Source organism: Centruroides sculpturatus, unplaced genomic scaffold, assembly GCF_000671375.1.
Source record: "Centruroides sculpturatus isolate CEXI.00-Female unplaced genomic scaffold, Cexi_2.0 scaffold253, whole genome shotgun sequence".
Lineage (NCBI taxonomy): Eukaryota > Metazoa > Arthropoda > Arachnida > Scorpiones > Buthidae > Centruroides > Centruroides sculpturatus.
This window is the reverse complement of record NW_019384617.1, coordinates 358,534-380,671: the sequence shown is the minus strand read 5'-3', so window position 1 is coordinate 380,671 and position 22,138 is coordinate 358,534. Positions and strand designations below refer to the sequence as shown.

The 22,138-nt window shown below is 25.7% G+C and overlaps 1 protein-coding gene across 1 annotated transcript in view; it reads left to right on the top strand.

The window, feature by feature from the left end:
- Window positions 1–22,138, top strand: part of LOC111625406 (hemicentin-1-like) — a 154,719-nt gene that overhangs the window by 119,987 nt on the left and 12,594 nt on the right. The window contains exons 5-9 of the mRNA XM_023368540.1: window positions 18,762–19,058; window positions 19,418–19,708; window positions 20,142–20,429; window positions 20,544–20,846; window positions 20,923–21,048. Coding sequence (XP_023224308.1) covers window positions 18,762–19,058; window positions 19,418–19,708; window positions 20,142–20,429; window positions 20,544–20,846; window positions 20,923–21,048 — 1,305 coding nt within the window. The remainder of the gene's footprint in view (window positions 1–18,761; window positions 19,059–19,417; window positions 19,709–20,141; window positions 20,430–20,543; window positions 20,847–20,922; window positions 21,049–22,138) is intronic.

The following is a 22,138-nucleotide window of genomic DNA, read 5'->3' as shown; positions in this document are numbered from 1 at the left end:
GTAATAATCAAGTAAATGTGAAAAATTGTAAAATAATATAGGCCTAATTTGTTATACATATGTATTATCTAAGATTTTATTAAACATTTTTTTCTAAATTATTGTTTTCTTTAGTCTCCGGCCCCAATTAAAAATTATTTGTATGTATTTATATGCGAAATTATACCCCGACTTACTCGAATTCGACTTACGCGGTTACCGCTCGGTCCCACCTATCGCGTAAGTTCGGGGTATTACTGTATATTGTAACATGCAGAAAACGATCTTATATTGAATGATAAAAAATCACTATAGTTTTATCATTTTTGTCGTGATCAAAGAATCGATTTTAATGAAGCTAACGTTACGTTATGAATTTAATTGGGCTGCTATTTTCAAATTTCGGACATATCCCAAGTACAGTACATTCCTATTGTCGTCCGTCTGCGTGGCTGTGTGTTTGCCTGTCTTTCGTTAATCTAGAGAATGAAGTTATATAGATAAAAATTGAGACCAGATATGGAAAGCTTAGAGACCAGAGGTCTGGCTAACTGTATACGAACTTCCGGTCTGGACCGGAAGACTCGTGATTTCAATTTAAAAGTTTCTCGAGAACGGAGTTAGATAGATAACAAATAAATCTGCTAAAATGTAAACAATAAATTTTTATAGTAAAATATAAGCATCATGATTAAAAATATACTTTCTATAATTTTTTAATCCTTTAAATAAAGTGCTTTAAAAATATAATTTTTTTAATTTTTAAATCATTATTTATCTTTTTAAAACTAAAAAAAAATTTTAGTCAAAATTTCTAAATAAAAAAGAGTGATTAAAATTTATAATTTTTCTCATTAAATAATGCTTAAAATCATAAAAATAAATAATAAGTAAATGAATAAAATTGTATTTTAATAATTATTGACTAATTACTAAATAATAAAAGAAAATGTTCTAAATTTTAGTAGTTTTAAGCAGATAATTTAAATCCTTTAAGAAAAATAAAGATGAATTTAACAACTTGATAATTTGCACATTAGTAATTTCAANTATGAAAAATATTGTTTGAGCTTAGATCTCAGTTTTCCTAATTGATTAATTATAAATCTGGTCTCATCTTAATCAAAAAAGAAATTGAAATTAGTTGATTGCCTTAGTAATGTATTTTTAAATTTGTCTAACAGTTAGAATTTGCTGAAAATAAAAGCACCTCCTATTGATTAAATTTGGTTTTCTCACACTCAATACACAGTAAACCCCTGCTAACTCAGACTGATAGGAGGTGAAGGTTGTCTGAGTGTACAAAAGTCTGAGCTAGCAATGTTTTCATTGATGTTGAATACAAGAAGGTGGATATACGTACAGTGATTTATTATGATTGGCTGTATACAGAAGTTTTATGAGCATTAGTAGTAATTTTAATACAAATTACTTTAAAAACTTATTAAATTATTTATAAAATTTATAAAAATATATTCTTTTAGAAATAATTTAATTAATTATATAAAAGTAAAAGTAGTTTATATCTTATCAATTTATAAAAGATTCAAAGTGAAACGTTATCTTTATTGAAGGGTTATGTTGTATCTGATATATGTGATACAGGAAGAGATCTTGTTGAATTTTACAGTTCCATAGATTAAATTTATTTCCAAATAAATAAATGCTGTAGTAGGAAATTGTAAAAGAAGATTTTTCACAGCAAAATTCAAAGATTTCATGTTGTATGAAAGCTTAAGAAATGTAAAAAAAAGAAAGCTTAAGAAATGTAGAAAAAAGAAAGTTTTTTATTTTGTAAATTTTGAAATGCTCGGATGTTAAAATTTATTTATAAAATTAACTTGGTAAAATAATATTGTTTTAATTTTAAAATTATAATTTTATGACAAAAATAGAGCTCAAATATATTTCAGTTGTGATCTTAATTTGTTTTTAATTCTATTTAAGGGCCCACTAGTGGCCAAGCGGTTCTTGTTTCCTGAATACTGGGAGTTCAGTCGTGGGTTCGCACCTCGCCAGGACATGCTGGTCACGTGGAGTTTTCCGTGTTTTCTCCATGTTTGTAATGTCTGAATAGGGGTCAGTTACCCTTATAAAGATCTCCCGGAAGGCATTTCCCCTAGGCAGATCGTCCAAATATTGCATTGCCATAAATTACCAAAACAAGCATTTTATTCCATTTAAAAATTAATTTAACAAACATTAAAGATATTTTACGAAAATTTTACTTATATTACTTTCACTTTTTATAATTTTGTTTCCATTTTAAAAAATAATAAAAGTAAAATGTTTACAATGAATAGTTACTTCATTCTAAGGACATGTTTCGAATTACATTGCTATACTTAAAACACCTTTTATATATTTTACATACATAATCATAAATAGGATATTTCTATGTTTTATTCAAGAAGTTTATGAAAAGAAAATCTTGTTAATTAAATTGTAGTAACTAGTAATCTTAGAAACTTTTATATTATAAGTAAATTTGGATTAAAGATTGATATTTCAGAACTTATACAATTAAATAATTTTAGTTTAAGATAAATTTGAACGTTCTTCATTATTTTTAATTTCTATTTGAAAAACAAACTTCAAAAATATGAATGAAGCCAAAGTGCTGGATCTCTACAGTAATGTGTATCACCCCGCCGTTGTAGCTAAGTAATTGGAAATTTCAAACATCGCGTCATATGACGTCGCGTGACGTATTTTTTTGTTTTATCGTCTCAGATTTCTTGAAAAAATATCGGAAATTTCAAATACATTATAATAATTTAAATACATTTGCTAATTTCCTAATACAGTGTATGTTCTATATATATATAAATTTCTACTCAGTGAAGAAAACGAAACTATTTTCTTTAGCGTATGTAGAACATCGGCTCCATTCTTATTCTGGGAAAGGCTATAGAAAATCAATATTTTCTTCAAAATTAATAAATAATTAATATATGATTGTAATATTTAGTGTGTTAGCTAAGATAAAAATTACATATTCGGAGAGAGAATATTTGCAGAAAATAAGACTTAATTTTGCATATTCCAGTGTTAAAAATTCATACATATTTTAAGAATATATTGAAAATACATTACTCATATCTTCATTATTATTATTTTATACTATTTAATATAGCCTATAATAAATTAATAAGTATAACCAAAAATCTGATTTAATTTATTTTTTGTACGTTAAATTATGCTGTATAAAACATTCAATTACATAACGAAAAATCCCAAGAAAGCGGCTGATCTTCTCGAAAATCTTTTCTTTTTTAAACATTTTTTTCAGGTATACGATTTTAAATTTTATTTCGGTTACTAGACTTTACTTGTAAACTGCGGAAAGATATAAATAAAAAGAAACTAAATCCACTTGGCAAGTCCCGATACAAGACAAATGTAATAAAGTAGAATGCGATTCCTTCGAGAGTCCATGATTCAATACTTTGGAAAACTATCATTAAATAAATTTCTAAATGGACTAATTCATCAAACAGAATTTATAATTTGCTTTTATTTATGCATTAAATTTGTAAAAGTAGCTATAGAAAAGGTGTTTGTTAATATCAATTTTGTTGGATACTGGTCAGATCTCTTATAGTTAATGAATTAACAAAATGATCTGAATAACTTAATTCAGAATTTGAAACATAAATAGCATTTATATAATTTATTTAAATGTGTGAAGGATGTAAGTTAAAAGCTGTAATAATAAATTGAATTATGGTAATCATTTTGAAATAGTAAACCAAAAAATCTTTATATAAACAAGGCATTTGAGGTAAGTTTAATTATATATTTAAATATAAAACTACTAAAACTTTATTAAAAATAATCAGAATTTCTTACAGATTCTGAAAACATTTGCACTGATTGAATGATGAATAAAATAAAATTTAAAAAACTTGATTTTTACTTATGTCAATATGCTTTTCAATCAACATAAATTTTTTAAAAATGCAATAAACTTGTTGCTGATTTATTTCTTATATTTAGAATATTTTTATTTGGTTACACGTAAAAAATTCTTTATTTCTTCGATTATATGCGTGTTTTTATTCGTAGGAAATAAGTTTAATAAATATCGTAAATTGGAAATAATGAGGGTTTTCTGATATTTTTGTACTGTACATTTCGTAACGATGTTTCGTAATGATGTTTACTTAGCAAAATTAATTTTTTTATTTGATAATAGATAGGAAATAGCTTATCCTTCAGGACTTTAAGAATTGTATTAATAATATCAAATTTATATTATAGAAAAATAACATCATCAACATTCTTTTTATTTGTGATATCCGTATCATTGACAACAATGTACTTGTTGTAAAACTACATCATTACAAACGTTAAAGCTATTTTTTTATGAGAGTAAAAGGAAAATACTCAGAGATTGAGAACCATCATTTCTGTATTGTGAAATTGCTATTGGGTCTGCTAGTTTCTTTGAAGAAAATTAAAAAAATAAAAATAAAAATAAAAAATAAACAAGCAATTCACGTTCTACTGTTTAAAATTAGGAATTTGAATTATAGAAAAATATTTTTAATAAATATATCCATAAAAAGTTCTGCAAAAAATATAAAATTTCATTTCCTTTCGTGTAAAAGTTACTTAAAATAAATAAGTTAATATTGGAATGTTTGCTTTTATCTTATCTTCTGTTAGGAGTGTTATTGAATATTGTAATTTACAAGAGACTTATCTAGCATATTAAGTGAATATTTTGCAAATTTACTTTATAGTTTTGTGGGTCGCAGAGGTCCTATTTATTATGGATTACAATTTAGATAGTCGATTCATAATAAACAATCATTATAAGTAGCTACTTTAATTTCGAACGATTGCTGCAAACCATTAGAAATTAAGCAGCATTCTATAAAATCTACATAATGCTAAATATAACATTGAACATGATTAGAAGAGAAAACTGGAGAACTTCCAACATTTATTTAATGAATTCTGGCAGAATGCCATTCAACACCAGAAAAGAGGATTATTTTTTAATTTGTAAAGTGTTTCGATTAGTTCAAAAAGATCAAAATTTTCTTCAAATGATTAATCGAACTTTAAAAAAAAATACAAATGTGCCTTTTTTTAGAAGAATATATAGCCTATATATTTTTCTTCGGGATTAAATGAATAAAATATTTTTTAAAAAATCAATTCTCCAATTCTATTGAAGTCCCTTTATATAAATCCTTATAATTCTAAAGACAACAAAGAATATATAACTTTATAATCTTTAAGTGTGTTTATATACACAATATATGTATATGAATTTAAAGATGAATCACAATAAGTTCTGTACTGAATTATAGAAACATTTACAATAAAATAAATAAATAAATATGGAAAATCAATCACTGACTTAAATGGTAATGCTTTTAAAACAATAAAGTATTATATTCTTTAAAAAATTGGCTTTTATTCATTATAATAATACAATATGAAAGAAATTCTGATTCAGAATTGAGCCTTGAGGAATAACGTAATTAGTTTTGTGTTTAGGAACTTATTTTATCGGGAGTTAACAGTGATATTAAATAATTTTTTCATGCAAGTTTGAATGAAGTCTTCCAATTTTTGTTATGGCCCACCACTGACCGAGTGGATAAAAACCACTGAACAGTAGTAGTTGGTCGCGAGTTCGCACCTAACTTGATTAGGTTAAGTTAGGGATTGATGCGTAGAATTTTTGAAGGTTTCTTTACGTTTATAACACCACCCGGGGGATTTTCTACACGAAACTGGCCCTATTTAAGGGCCAATTTTTTGTAGAAAATCCCGCGGGCGGCATCTTACGGCCAAATGTTATGTTATCCTAGCCCATAACTCTATTCCAACTTTTACGATAAGAATTTTGCAAGTTTGGAGGGGTTTAATGAGTTCTGTTCATTGATAAATGGATAGGGCAAAGCAACACATGGGCGAGCTGCCAAGGCTATTTCTATAAGAAACTGGTCCTATTTAGGTGAATTTTCACGTGGCCAGTCTGAGGCACAAACCCGCGACCAATTACTACCATTCAATAATTTTGTCCATTCAACTACTGATAGGCTATAACAAATTCAGATTCATTGCAATTCTATTATAATTAATATGAAGTTTGGAATGATTCTGTAATCAATTTAAGAATTCTTATTCAATCTCATTATAAGATGTAATTTATAAAATTGATTACTAATGTAACATACGTATGGTAAAGCAGATTTTAAAATTTTTAGTCCTAATATAAGTCATTTTCTCAACTAATTTTCATAGAGAAGATCACAAGGAGTAAATTTAAATAATTGGAATTTTACATATACACGAATAATAGCACTTTAGAATGAATTATGAGTAACAGCAATAATTTAATTGTTTTATGAATAGAATATATAACAAATTAAAACTGTGTTATTGCTAGTTTGAAAAATATTATCGATGTTATCTGAGGAAGAATTAATTAGAAGAGCAGCACTGTTCCTTTGCGTAATCAAATTTGGTAATCTTGCGAGACTTGTTTTCGAAAATTAAACTGGTCTAACTTTAAAATTAGTTAAACAGTTAAATTTACGAAAGATCAGTGGTCAGACCAGTTTACTTGAAATAAATTTTCATCTGTTGCTAATGAAGAATATTTATTTATTAAATTCTACTTTTGCTCTTTGAAATGTTGAAAAATAATAGAGTAGAATTGCTTATAAATGCCCTTAATTTTTGAAGAATTTGAGAAATACATACCAAATCATTAGGAGCTTTAACAAGTTAAGAATCTAAAACAATTCCTTTGAACTCCAGCTGATTTTAACAATGTTATCATCTGTAGCTTAATTATCTGTAGCTCTTAAAATTATTTTTATCACTTTATATTGAATATATTTTGGAAAATAACAATTATTTTCTACTTAAACTTGCTGATGATTATTAGAAAAATTATAAAGTAATATTTAACATTCTACAAAAGGATGACCGTGGTGAAGAGACAGGCCCAATCGCCTGCGGGCGTCTCTTCCGAAGTGGAAGTTCTAAAAGCTTTAAAGTCATTGTTCGAACATCACAAAGCCTTAGACGAAAAGGTAAGGTTTATTGCAGTTTATTCTTATAAATGACAATATTGTCATACTTATTTTATACAAATATAATATACACATTATTATATCAAAGAAATGATAGAGTTGTTTGATAAACCTTAATTCATAGGTCTAGGATTTTAGCATGTTTCCTACTTGTACTGCGACAAAGTTAATGTGGATTCGTCATACTTAAGCTATCGTCTAGCTTTGCAACTGGCAAAAAATTTACAAAATTTTAGATGATTTTTTTTAGTATAACAAAAAATTTTGAGACAAAGTTGTTAAAATTTTCTAACGTGTCACCTACGGAGCCAGAAGTATGACTAGGGTGACGAGGGACATCATAGTGTGCATTAGATAAAGAAGTACCATATGTTTTAATTTGGNTACAAATTACTAATTTTCTAATTTTGCTTTTAATATAAATTTAACAATTTTAAATATACTTTAAACAAATTTAATATCTCTTTCGGTTCGATTGATGATTTATAAATCCAATTAAAGTAATTTAATATTATTGAATAAATTTTTGAGTAAATCTTAACGAACAACATTAACACTATTAATGGGTAATTGAGTATGATAGAGTAATGCCTTATGGAACAATTGCATAAAACAAGTTTCGATTATACTTCTTAAGCTAGGTTAAGTCTTATCTGAGAGTGTGAAACAGCCACAAATCCCTCTAAGATTAGAGTTTAAGATCGTTTGAAAAGGTAGAGTTCAGATTTTCCCATGAATTATTTAACGGTTGAAAAAGTCAGTCGAACTGCCATTTTTTCTTAAGATATATTGATGTTTTTACTTGATATTGGAGATTAAACACAAGCTAGATATCTTTTATTTTTCGAATCTCACCTCTACAAAGATTTACAGAGAAATCAGAATTCAAGAAAATCCAACTTAATACGATTTGTGATGAAGGAGAAACGAACAAGACTAATTAAGCTTTACACAAAGTAAGAAAATAATACAGATAGAGTGTAGAATCTAGGATGATTACTGAAACGATAAGGCACTTTCCAGGATCTCACAGTCTTCAAATGAGCATCATCATTTAAGATTTCCTGAAGTAAAGTTTGGACAATAATAACGATTTGTATTTAATTTTTTAACATTATATTTAATAAAATTATACTTAAATTATTATTTTTACAATGTTCCAATATACAACATATGCCATATTCCAATGAAGATCCTATGAATGTAGAATTATTCATAATATACTAAACAAACGATGAATTAAATGATTTGTTACGTATATTATACTGTATTAAATGTTTTAAAATAAATTAAGATCTTTTAAGATCAAACATTCAATAGGATAAAAGGGATCAGCAGGATAAATAGGAAGATTTGACTGAATTAATTTTAAATTGATCATAAAATTTATTCAAAAGGATATTATGAATGAAAATTTATGTTAATTTTTAAATCAAAAACGTTTTTTATTCAGAGAAAAATATTAAGTTATAAAATATATAAAGTGCTTGACACATTTTGTCTAGTTGTAAAGCTCTCCTCCATAGACAACTAATAGAATCCAGCAAAAAATAAACTATAATCATTTAAATATATTTATAATTAATTAATTTTACAATAATAAAATTAGAATAAATTTATTACTTTTAAATATAATTAAATTTATAAAATTTAAGCTTTAATATACGCTTATATATTGCATACATTACTTATATGCTTAAGTATTTATACATGCAATGCATGTGTATTACTTGAATTGATTAATCTAGCAAACAAACCAACGATAAAATATTCTTATATTAAAAAAAAATACATCTAAAAAATCGAATTTCTCTCTTAACGAAGCTTTGATGAAGTAATGGATATCATTTTAAATTTTTTTTTCTAGATTTTTTAATGAATACTTGTTGTAATGAATTCAAAATGCATTTATAACAATTCTTACGATGATTTAATATATAAAAAAATATAACTTCAATCTAGAGAAGGAGTTTTTTTTTAGCTAGAGACTCGTGCATATTTATTTTTTATTCATCTAACAACTATTCTGTTGAGGTTCCCATTAACGTAAGTTAGTATTTAATATAATTATCTTCATGAAATATTATATCTTAAGAATTTTTATTAAGGGAATTTTCCTTAAAATCCCTCTTAAAGTAAGATTTGTGTGCAAAGTCAAACATCCACCTCTCAATAACGGCCACTTCTAAATAGTGGTCATTTTTCAGGAACTTTTTTGAAAAAAAATCTTACAAAACAGAAAAAACTGGCCGTTTTTAGCAGGTTATGTTCTCGTTAGTGATCGTTTTACAAAGGTTTGCATATTTGTGCAGAGCAATTTTTATACAATTTTTATTCTGAAGCGTACATTAATGTTACTATAAACATCATTTTATCTCATTTAATAACTTAAAAATCAACTAAAATAAATATTTTATAGATTTATTTATCGTTTATTATACACGTAATTGAATATATTTCATATACTTTATTCAGGTTAGAAAAATATAATATTTTTCTTTTTCTATATAAAGATTTGTTTCATAAAATCAGCAAATTTAATAAAAATAAATATATGTTTTTTATTTTCAGTAAAAAATCATAAACTCTGTTTATATAAATCAATTCAAACTCTCATACTCTGTTTTTAAATTATTTCTCCAATATATCATCATTCCATCGCATCTTACAATATTCTTTAGGTCATAAAATAGTGAAATTTTTCGACTAAATTTTTAATAATTGTAAATTATTATTTTAGAAGAATAAAGTATTTATATATTTATAAATTTTTATTACTTTTTAAGTAAGATTATTATTAATTTTATATTATCATCTGGTTCATAATGTGTTTGTCCATTTTATTCATGAGTCAACCTACTTAATTATAATTATTTTTAAGCATTTTACTTGATTTTTATAATAAAAATATCGAATTCCATTTATAATTATAAATTTTTTATTAGTTTTTAATGAATGATTAAAATTTTATTATTGTTTATACAGCAAAAGGTAATTAATCATGCAGAAATATTCTATGTATATAAATTTACTTTAAAAAATTAAATTTTTATTATTAAATTATGATTAAAAATAGTATTTTTACGTAAATTTCTTAGTTTTTAAATAATATTTTGTAGAAATTTGAACGTTATTTACAATTTAACTGCGGAATTATGTGTATAAAAAGTACACATAACGATGATTAAATTGCTTAATTTACAATAAAAATTTTATGTATAAAGTTAATTTTAATCATATAATTTTTGAAATAATGCTAATAAACGGTAAACGTTTAAATATATATATATATATTTCTATCTAAAGTACTATTTTACTTGATATGCAGTAAATGTTTCGTGTCCTAAATATTCCATTAAGTACCACGCCCTAAGCACACGTCTTACTAGTACAATTAATATTTGACCTATATTAAGTCACTTTTTTTTTTTTTTTTTTTTTTTTTTATCAAACTACTAGTAAATTAGACAGTAATTGTTACCGAGATCGCTTTCTGTGGAACACTTTATAGGGTGCACTGACCTTTACTGTCATCATACCGTATCTGAGTGAACATTGATCTATACCACCACTCACTGAGACAACCTAACCCCTTCCGCAGGATTCTTTGGCTCATTTGTCTTACACACTTTCTTTTTATACAGATATCAGGAATAAAACTTTTTCTCTACTTTTACTTGCATCTTGCTTTCCATTACTTCTAAAAATGAATCCATATATAACGAGCAAAAATTTTTTTGCTCGTTATATATGGATTCATTATAACGGCTGCAATTTTTAATCATATTTTTAATTTATTTAATTTAGAATATACGTTCTCGATCTCAAGTTATTAGTGTCTTGCCCCTGTACATCATATTATTCCTGATAATAATAGATGCATGCCGGTCATCTATATAACACCATTCTAGAGATTAAGGAAGGACATACAACAGACCAAAAGTTCTTAATGTAAATATTTCAAGAATTATTTATTTAAATATGATTCATTCATTCTTTCATACTAATTTCAATTTTTTACGATGACTTGAGGACTTATTCACACTTGTATGCTTATTTGAGCTTTTCCCGTCATACTAATTTGAACCTCCCAAGACCGGAATTAATATAAAAAAAGAAGATTAAAGAAAGTGAATGTTTGTCGAGAAATTTATTTAAAAATAAAATATGTTTGCGATGTTTTCTTGAAGCATTACCTTGTTGCAACGTGAAATTTATCTCTGTTAAAGTTTGTTTTACATCTTAAAATATGCTCTTTGAGAAATTCTTTAGTACAACGGAATGTACAGAACATTAGATAAGGTGTATTGTATATAGAAAACTCGGTGGTAAGATCTCTTGTAGAACCAGTTTCACTGATAAGACGTTATAAAGGATTTTCACATGAAAACTAAGCTTTAAAGAAGATAAACAAAGAATCTCATTGTAAAATATTTTCAAGTGTAATTTTAAATTTAAAACTTCGAGTTATTTTAATAATTATTTGACATTTAGTTAGAGATTTTGAAAAGATTTATGTAATATATTTTATTACATACCGAAAAGTATATTTTTCTCACAATATATTGTCAAGTTTAGTAGATGATGCCTTAAAATAAGCTTTAACCAACTAGAATAAAACTTAAGTCAGGATTTTTGCTATAGAATGCTTTCTTGGAATATTTCTTTCTTACTTGAAGCAAGTCAAGCATGTTTCTAGCGTTGAATGGAGACGTTACTTTGAATCTGGCAGAAGGCGTAGATGACGTGGAAGAAGATATGGCGCGAAGAAAGAAAAAGAAACAGAACGTTTTAAGATGCCAATTTCTTTGAAAAATTACGCAAAAGTTCTCTGGAAAAAATTTCAAATAAATTCCACATTTTCCTTGTTTAGTCGATGTTAAGATTAAGGAATTAATTTTTTTCCCCTTATTTTCAATCTTTATGACATTTAAAATAATAAATTGTTTTATCGATAATTTTTTCTTTATTTTTTTATTGCTTTTTATATATTTATTATATAAACATTTAGAACATTATAACTGGAAATTATTAGTGATTTAAATAATATTAAATTTGAAAATTGGTCTTAAAATAGAAATATCGATTGAAAGTAATATAAAATGACATTTATTTTTATTATTTTGTTAACTTTTAAGTAATAAAATTTCATAAAGATGAACATAATTAATTATTTTTTTTAATAAATTAATTGAGTGGATGAAGTATTAATAAACTAAGTTTCTGAAGTATAAACATTATTATATAAACATATTTTTATAAATTTTTTGTGAAAGAAAAATTAAAAATTTGTTTACATTAAAAAATTAACTTGTTGTTGAAGATTGAAAAGATATACAAGTGAATGATTACTGCATAGTAAGGTTAGAACCGAACCCACTCCTGATGAAGACGTGGGTTCAGTTCTAATTCAAGATTACTTATAATTTCTAAACGTACATCATAGTTTCTGCGTAGTTTATCCTTGGTTACTGTTTATATATTGGATCTTTGAATGTCATTCATTCTTTAATTTAGATATAATTAACTTTTTGTTTCTTTTTTGATACAGAAATATGTCAGGTGTCTATTTTAATAAATACTAAAATATTATAATGTTATAAAATTTTGTTTATTTCTAATTTTATAAAATATTTCAAACAAAATTTATAACGTTTTATCATCATTTATTGTCTAAAATTATTACGCGTCAAAATAAAAAAAGTAATAATCTTATAAAATTTTTTTTTCAATAAAATTTCAATAAACGTAGATTTTTACCTGTTATGAAAGCTGTCTTCATTGATATAAACAATATTTTAAAATTTGATGTAATCAATTTAGATTTTTAAAACAAGAACTTTAAACTTTTATGAAGTTTTCATTAATTCCAAATTAAATTCATACACATTCGAAATATTTTACTAAATATATTTTAACCTACGACTTTCTATAAGAATTAAATTAAATAATTTCATCTCTAACACATTTTTTCCATAAAAAGTATATTTACTTATAATTTAAATTAACGTAAAAAATGTTTTAATAATAAAATCACAACTCTATAAGGGGACATAAAATGGCCGTTGTTTAGAAGTGGCCGTTATTGGAGATTGGACTATATAATTGGGCTGCAATTTTCTTTAAATTCCTACTGGTAGCGTCCGTCTGTCTGTCCTTTCTTAATTACAAAAACGAAGCTAGATAGATGATAAATGAGTCCAGATTTGGATAGAATAAGGTCACTCGGTCCTGATTAACTAAATAGAAATTTCCAGTTTTGATTGGAAGTCAGATTATTTTAATTTAAATATTTCTCTTGAACGGAGTTAGATAGATGACCTGCGTGACTCTATTGTTAACAGAAGTATGTTGTACAGGGCAAGATCCTACTAAAATTGAAAGCATATAAAAGTTGCAGCCTTTCATTATGACGATGCACAATAAATAATTGCTTGTCATATAAAATTTTAATAAAATAAAAAATAGTTTATAAATAAAATATTTNTAAAATTATTTTATGGTTTATAAAATTTTCTATTTATTAAGCAATGTGTTTGGTTTATGAACTTAAAAATTATTATTACCTTTTCGAGTTTATAAAGGTAGTAAATATTATTAATCGTTGAATTACTAGTAACTAATGTAGTGCTCTTGTAGGAGAATATCCAATAAAAATGTTATCATTCGCTCGTAATTTTGTAAAATATAACAGAAATTATTTAAATATATTTTAATATTATTTTATGATTTATATATAAATAAATGTAATAAAACAAGCCGAATAAAGCTATAACAATTTTCTTTTTTATTCTCAATATATAAATCAAGATATATGAATTTTAAAAGTAGAGATGATGCTTATGATGCAACCAATCTATCTTTTAATTTTAAATTAAAAAAAATTATATGCATAAAAGTAAAAGTAAATTCTATAAAAGATTCAGATAATATTTAAATTTTTAATACAAAAAGTAAATTAAAAATATGGCACAATTCCTAAATGAATTACAAGATTTATCAGCCTTTTTAATTTGAGAATCAATTTTATGCAATAAAAATGTCTTGAAATAAATATTTAAAATTAAAATCATGATTATCATTGATTATAGGAATATTTTAAGATAATTAATGTAAAAAATTCTTAAATTACATCTCTTAAAATTTAATAAATAAATGTAGAAAAACTGTTTGAAAAATGAGACTTTTGGAGAGGAAAAACATTTTCTTTTCTCGTTTTGTCTAATATTAGTTCGTTCGTATGTCGGTTGTTTGTCTACAAACCTTTTCTCAGATTTTGTCCGTGATAAGAACTTCAAATTTTCACTTCATGTTACAACTGTAAAAGGAAAAGTCTACAATTACATTGTACTTTGCCAAAGTTTTGTCACACTTTATAAATGGTTTGTGGTGTAACAGAGAAACAATTTATCAGAATATCTCGTGTCAGACTTAATGTTTCGTTTCATAATAATTAAGTAAAATGTACATTATTTGAAATTTTCATATTTATATTTATTCAAATTAAAAATTTCTACACTGAAGTAAAGATTTAATTGCAATTAAAGAATTTATTTATTTGTTTTGGTCATATAATCTTTATTATATACAGAATCAATTATTTAATTGTAATGACAATTTAGCAAATGGAATTTGATTTTTCACGATCTAGTAATCCTCAGTGTTTAATAAAAGCCCATAGTGGACTTTAAAGACTATTATGGTCGCATAATAGGCATTAATTTTACTCATTATGGTGCAAGGTTGACATCATTAAGAGCCATATGGGATCCATTAAGAGTGAGTTGGATCTATAATGGGCGAAGAATAGGGAATAGCTCTTAACTAACCATGAAAAATAGATAAAGAATGGAGGAAGCTTGTAATGGGTGAAGAATAGGGAACTTTGTAATAAGTAGGGAAGAGGAATTATGGAAAATCATCAAGAATTAAGATCACGAATTCCTTATTGCAACTTTACTCATTGTTGGGATCTCCATTTAAAATTCATTCAAAAGCATCTCAATGAAATAACTGATTAAGAACCACATGGTGCCATGTGTTCAGATCTCAAATAGTATCATTTTTAATTTAATTTAAAACTTAAATTAATTATTTAAAAATTAGTAAATAATTAATAAATGGCAACAAGCCAATTTATCAATAACAAGTTATACTAATTATTAAAATACTTTCTATCCAAAAATTACTCAAAATATTAGATTAATCATCTAAAAATATTTATGTAACCTAGTTAATCCAGCAATAATTGGACTAGTTAATTATTAGCATATGTCAATCATTAAATATTTAAGAATTGATTTTCAATAAGTAATTTTTACTCACTTAAAATCTAGATTTTAAACAAAATATATCTTACAGAAATGAAAATTTAGCCAATTCTTCATGTTATGTAATAAAATAAATACGAATTTTTATTTACGAAACCCAAAAATTCCACGTGTCCAGCTCGTTGATGGGGTACAAACTCCTAAATTAGTGTTTAGTGGTTTTATCAATTTTTGCCCTATGCAAGAGCCATTTAGCCTAAGTTTCGTAATTATAGGGACTCGAAACATATGTTACAAATTATTTACTTCAATGTATTTTCGTTTTGCTGATTTATAAAATAAATTTGGAACTTGATAAAGGTAAGTGAGTCTCTCTGGAATCTCTTGAAGCCTTTTGATATATTGAAGGCCTCATAAAAAGCAAGTGATGCGGTGATCTCTCAACTATAAAAAAGCTCTGGTGATATCTGCAAAATATTGTTTATCAAAAATAATTATAAATAACATAGTTTTCATATAATTCATTAATAAGGAATTGTTATTAATTTTGTGGATTGTTTAAATATTTGTAAAGTGAAATTCAACTAAGTAGCGTAATCTGGTCAGTGTAAATATTTATTTTAAAGCTTGTACCGGATAGAATATTCTTAATTAGTATTTCATTAAAGTTTAATTATTAATTCGTGTTCAAATCACAAATTTCTACGAAATTATAATAACGTGGCATATAAAATATATTCAAATCAATCTTCAAACTTCTGAATTTAATTTTTGTTAATATTTACTTATTTAAGAAAAATGTTAATTTATTTTTTAATTAATTTAAAGAATAAACATAATTTTAAAATATTTTCCAAAGATAAAAATAACGTATTTATTCAACGTTTTAAATAAAATAAATATTGTAAAAGTAAGTAGTAATTAATTTTAATCTTTATCTCTCTTAAAATGAAAAATTCATTATTGTTCCACTGATGCGTTAATAAGAAACTAAAATATCAAATAATGAATTTATTAAATATTTATAAATTTAATAAATATATATAAATTAGTCATAATTCTTTAGAAAGTACAGTATTTCATTCGAAAACATACAAACTGTTGCCCTCTTAACATGTAATATAAAAATCTTCTGTAGAATATTCTCCAAACTGTATTAGAGACTGGCTTAAGGGCAAAATGGGCAATTGCCTGGAGGCACCACGAATCTTTTATATGAAAATATTTGCTCAAAAAAGCCCCAAAAATTTCATGGAGCCCTCTAATTTAAATCGCCCGAGCCCTAAGAAGCCATAATGCGAGCATCATAACTGATGCGAGAGCATCATTTTGATATTCTATACAATGGCACTAGTTAGAAAAATTAATATTAAAAACATAAATATGTTTAAGTAGTAATTTATAAGTATGTATGTGTATATATATATACATAGAAGAGGCCTGCATCTAAGTATAAATCGAAAGAATTTTGATTATATGTAAACACACTTTTCATGCATCACTAAGTGTAATTAAAGGAAGTAAAGAAAAAAGAACTAGAATTAATGTTAAATATATTTTTTATATCAAAGATACACGTACACAGGATGGTTCAGAAGTTTATATTACACTAGACTAATATATACGTTTTATATGGAAAATATTTCAAATTAGTTGTAACACTTCATACTTTACTTCCTTACTTTAATTATATGGAGTGAAGTACAAAAGGTATGTTTACGTAGAGTCAAGACTCTAGATTTCTACATTGTCGACCATAGATACCACAGGAAACCGTGAAAACCTGTAAAAATCGATATATCAGTTGTTGATTATAGACAAGGAAGCCGTCAGCTTCCACTTTACCGGAACCACCTGCACTGCGATGTTTCCTTTCCAAATAAATTTTGTATTTTCTGCTTTGCTGACTAATACCATTTTTTTCTTTTTTTCCACGCAATGTGACATCTGGTTAAAGTTTATAAACTCGACTTATTATTAGGATTTTTTTAAATAATGTATTTTCGTTAAATTTAATAAATATATACAAAATTATATTTAAATATCTCTTTTATTATGTTAAGAGAAGAATTTGTTAAATTTTTTGCGTATATATATTATACAGGGTGTTCCAAAAGTCAGTATGAATAAATTGCTGTCACAAATATTAACTACACTTTTTAAAATGAAGTATTTGAATAAGGCAGCGATTGAGTCTTTACAATGGTTAACCGACTTTTTGACTACCTTTCATGGGTAATTTTACTTTTCTATTGATTTTGTAGAAAGAAGAAGAAAAAAATTTTAACCTCAGTTTACGGTTTAAATTCACAAGTGTATACCAGAAACACGCGAAATAAAACACTGTTAACTAAGTTTTTGATCAGTCTATAATTAAATTATAGATTTAAAACAAAAGAAATGTATTTAAAATTCGTTTATTAATTTAAATTTATTGTTGGTGATAATGGAAATTTTTTAAATTATAAGTTTCTTTCATTCTTTTTCAAGTATAGCTTCGAGCATTAAATTTAAGATATTTGTGTTTTAAAATTAAAAAAATATACAATTTTATATTTATGATTATTCATAAAACGTGTTGAAATTATAAAAATAATTATTTTAGTCTTTTTCAGAAAAATTTGATTATTTTCTCTAGATATTTTATATGCAAATTACAAGAAACTTGATTCCGATTTCAATCTCTCTCCCTCTTCCCCCCTCTTCTTAATTTTAATTAAGTAATGAAAATGTTCTTGCAGTATGTTTGTCAAAATATTTTTTAAAATATATATTTTAACTCTTGATATTTTTAAATTTAATAATGAAAGGTTTATTTTATAAAGTGGTTTGTGAAAATGTTTATAAAATTAATTAATATATATTATTCTATATCTTAAAAAAATTTTATTACACAATAATTTAATGATTTTATTTAAATATGTTTTTCTAAAAATTTAACAATTATTTTAAAAAACTAAATATGGACAATAATTATTTTTTTATAATTATTACTAAATTATNACTTACAATTTTATATATTAATAATTTAACTTTAAAATTATTTTAAAATAATTTTTGATTTTATTTTCAATTATATATATATAAACGTATAAAAATAGAATTTAACTTTTCTTAAATCAATTCGTAAGTATTCTTAAAAGGTACTATGTGTTCAAGAAAAAACAATTCTGTGTAGATTGCTCTTTCATACCAAATGCTTGAACCATTCTTTCAACCCACTACTTGAAACTGTTAAAACTCTCCATAGAAAATAATGGATTTTTGCCAGCTGCGCCGACTTCTTGACTCCTCTAACGTTTAGTATTTTTTTTTTCTTTTTTTTAAGTCGAAGCCATTCGATGCTTAAAAATAAAATAAAAAATACAAAATTTTATATAATGTCCATATCGAAAATCTGGAACGAAGAATATGAAAAGCATTAAAATGTTTGGTTATTCGTTTTCAGTGCCTCCACTCGAGGTACAAATAGAAGGCAAACATCTACCGTTGTCAGCACAGAAAACTGTGGATTTAATGTGCCGTGCTGGAGGTTCTCGTCCTCCTGCTGTCATCACTTGGTTGAAAGGGAGTACAAAGATGAAACGAACTAGAGAAAAAATCTCGGATGAAGGAAACATTACGAGCAGCATACTGACTTTTGTGCCAACGATCGAGGATACTGGAAAATATATCTCCTGTCGGGCTGAAAACCCGATACTGCCAGGCAATGCGATAGAAGATGATTGGAAACTGGAGATAAACTGTAAGAAATATTTTCTTTCTTATCTTCCTTTTACTTGCAATTTTCTTTGGATCATGCGGAACCGTTATCGCGAAAACACCCCTGTCTTTAATATGTCCTTACATAATAAATCCTATCAAAAAATCTGTATAAAGTTATAATATTCAGTGGAAAATATTATATATAAAAAATTGCTTGAATAGGCTATTAATGAAAAAATCAGACAGGTGTTGACAGTCTTATTTCCACTATCTTTCTGTTTGTTATCGTTACCATGATGCGGAGTTATATCAGAATTCAATTAATAAAACTGTTATTTTTTTTTGCTTCCTTAAACAAGCAAAATATTTTATTCTATTTAATTTTTTTATTGATTTCAGTTGTTCCACAACTTACTCTGAGGTTGGGAAGTAAATTACGTCATTCGCATATACAAGAAGGAAACGATGTGTATTTGGAATGTGATATTCAAGCTAATCCGTGGGTAACTGATATAGGATGGAGGTTCGAAGGTCGCGAATTGCACACTAATACAACTGCTGGAATTATCGTTAGCAATCAGAGTTTAGTTCTACAAAAAGTACAAAGATCGACAAGAGGAAGATATACGTGTACAGCAACAAATATTGAAGGAAAAGGCGAAAGCAATTCACTTTATCTGAGAGTACAATGTGAGCGTGATTTATAGTTTAAGTAGCGCTTTTTCAATTTAATTCCGGATTACTTTAAACTAAAAAAAGTTTATAAAATTAATTTTCATTTCTAATTTTAAGAATTAATATAAATAAATTCTAAATTATTAATTAGGAAAACATATCTTCCGTGTTCTTTATCTTTCTTCAGTTAATAAGTAGTAATTTCTACTGAATTATACCTCAAATTTTCGTTAAAAAATTTTATTTATATATATAACGAAACAGAATATCATCCTCAAAAAAATGTAAACATTTTAAAGAAATATTTAAAAATTAAATAGTATCGTTCCAATCGATATTTCACATCGAAACACACACAAAAAATGTCAAAAATAGAATAAAATAATTGTAAAAATGTATGTAGTATACCTCAATTTGGACATTCATTGACACTATTTCTCCAAAATAGACTCTCCGGTATGCAAATCAGATCAGAAATGGTTGTATGGCGTTGCTAGGCATGAGGCTGTAAATGTTACATGCGAGATAGATGCAGATCCGTTAAAAGTAACATTTTATTGGAAATTCAACAATTCCGCTGAGAGTTTGGATATTTCAACATTCAGCAGTGATAACAACCTTAGTACAGCAACATATTTACCACGTACAGAATACGATTATGGAACATTACTCTGCTGGGGTAAAAATAATGTTGGATTACAGAAAGAACCATGTATATTCACCATTATTCCAGCAGGTATTACTCTGGTGCGTTGCACTGAGATTTTATTACTTTCAATATAAATTTATTTTGTTTTTATTCTAATATGATATCAATTTGATATCTTTATATTTTATTTTATGTATATAGGACCACCTGATCCTCTACAGAACTGCACAGTCAGCAACCAAACGGAAGAATCTCTAGTGGTGAGATGTGTTGAAGGGTACGATGGTGGATTGATTCAACACTTTGTTATGGAAATATACGATAGTTCGGTTCAGAGAATCGAAGGAAATATGACGTCTGATATTCCTGTGTTTGTTGCACGGCATCTGCCTTCATCCACCAGCCTTGTAGTCATTGTATATGCAGTGAATATGAAAGGTAGAAGTCAGGGTATTGTAGTGAAAACTAGTACCCTTTCTCCTCCTGAAAGCCTAACGCAAAAGGGTTGGTTTCTTTCGATTTATACACGTTATGCTTGTAATTATTTAACAAATTACTTAAAGTATTTACTGCTCGATAGATGAAGATTGGCAAGTGAACTTCAGTCCGGTTTTGATTGTTCTAGTTTCTGTGATAGTGGGTCTAGTTTTAATTGCTGTCATCATTGTACTTGTAATGAAGGCCAAAGCAGCTAAAGAATGCGAAGGTAATTTATCAATTTATAACAAACATATATAACTAATTCCTTTATATTTTCTAACTTTAATGAGAATATTTTATGTATTAATTAAATAATTTTCATTGTTTCAATATGAAAAATTAGGCATTTAAAAGTCTAATTTTTAAGAATTTTAAGATTTCAACAAGTAAAAAATTTATTAAAAAAGCAATTTAATTCCACATTTTTGAGGAATTTATTCTTCTACGTTTTATAGAAACTCAAAATATAATTTTTATAAATCTTTTTCTGTTTAAGTAAAATATTCGAGTTTAAACTTTTATCAATTCAGACGCTAAATATTCCTTACTTGAGCTTTTTTTGATGCTTAACATGTTCTTTCGTCTTTCATATTCTCATAGAAAACTTTTACTAAGAAGCTCTCAAACTATTTATGCAGTTCTTGAACTCCTTAAGAATAAATGTATATATAATTATAATATAAAATAAAATATAGAACCATCGTATATAAAATTTATGTACATTTTTGTTAATATTTTAATTATTTTCCTTAAATTTTATGAGTTTTAATTGTGTAAAACATAATTTCATATCCGTTTTAAAATATTTTGTGTTTAAACGACAGCAAACAGACGAACTAAACTTTTTTCATGTAAAATGTGTAATATTTAAATATAGAAGAAAAATTCTGGAAAATTTATTTAATAAATAATAATAATAAAACAATTATAAAAGAATAAGGAGAAATACTTTGTTTTTTATATAAGTTAATTTTAAAAATCTATTGTATACTTATATAAATATTAATTAATAAAATTTAACTTTATATAGAGTTTTTTAGCTTAAAATTCTATAAATCTCTTGCATAAAAATTATGATTTTATATAAAATATTTAATTAAAAAAAGACAATTTTCATGTCTTAATATATAGGGGAGACCGGGGCAACTTCGGCATGCGGGGCAAGTTTGTCAAGCGCTTTTTTTTAAAAACAAATTAAAATGGTTATAGGTTAGGCAGTTGAGTTTTATTGGTTGCTTGTTGAGTGTAGTGTTTTTATTGTTCTCCAACAAGCGTAGTTGAATTATCAAGCAAATTTTCATTTTCGTTTTTTCGTT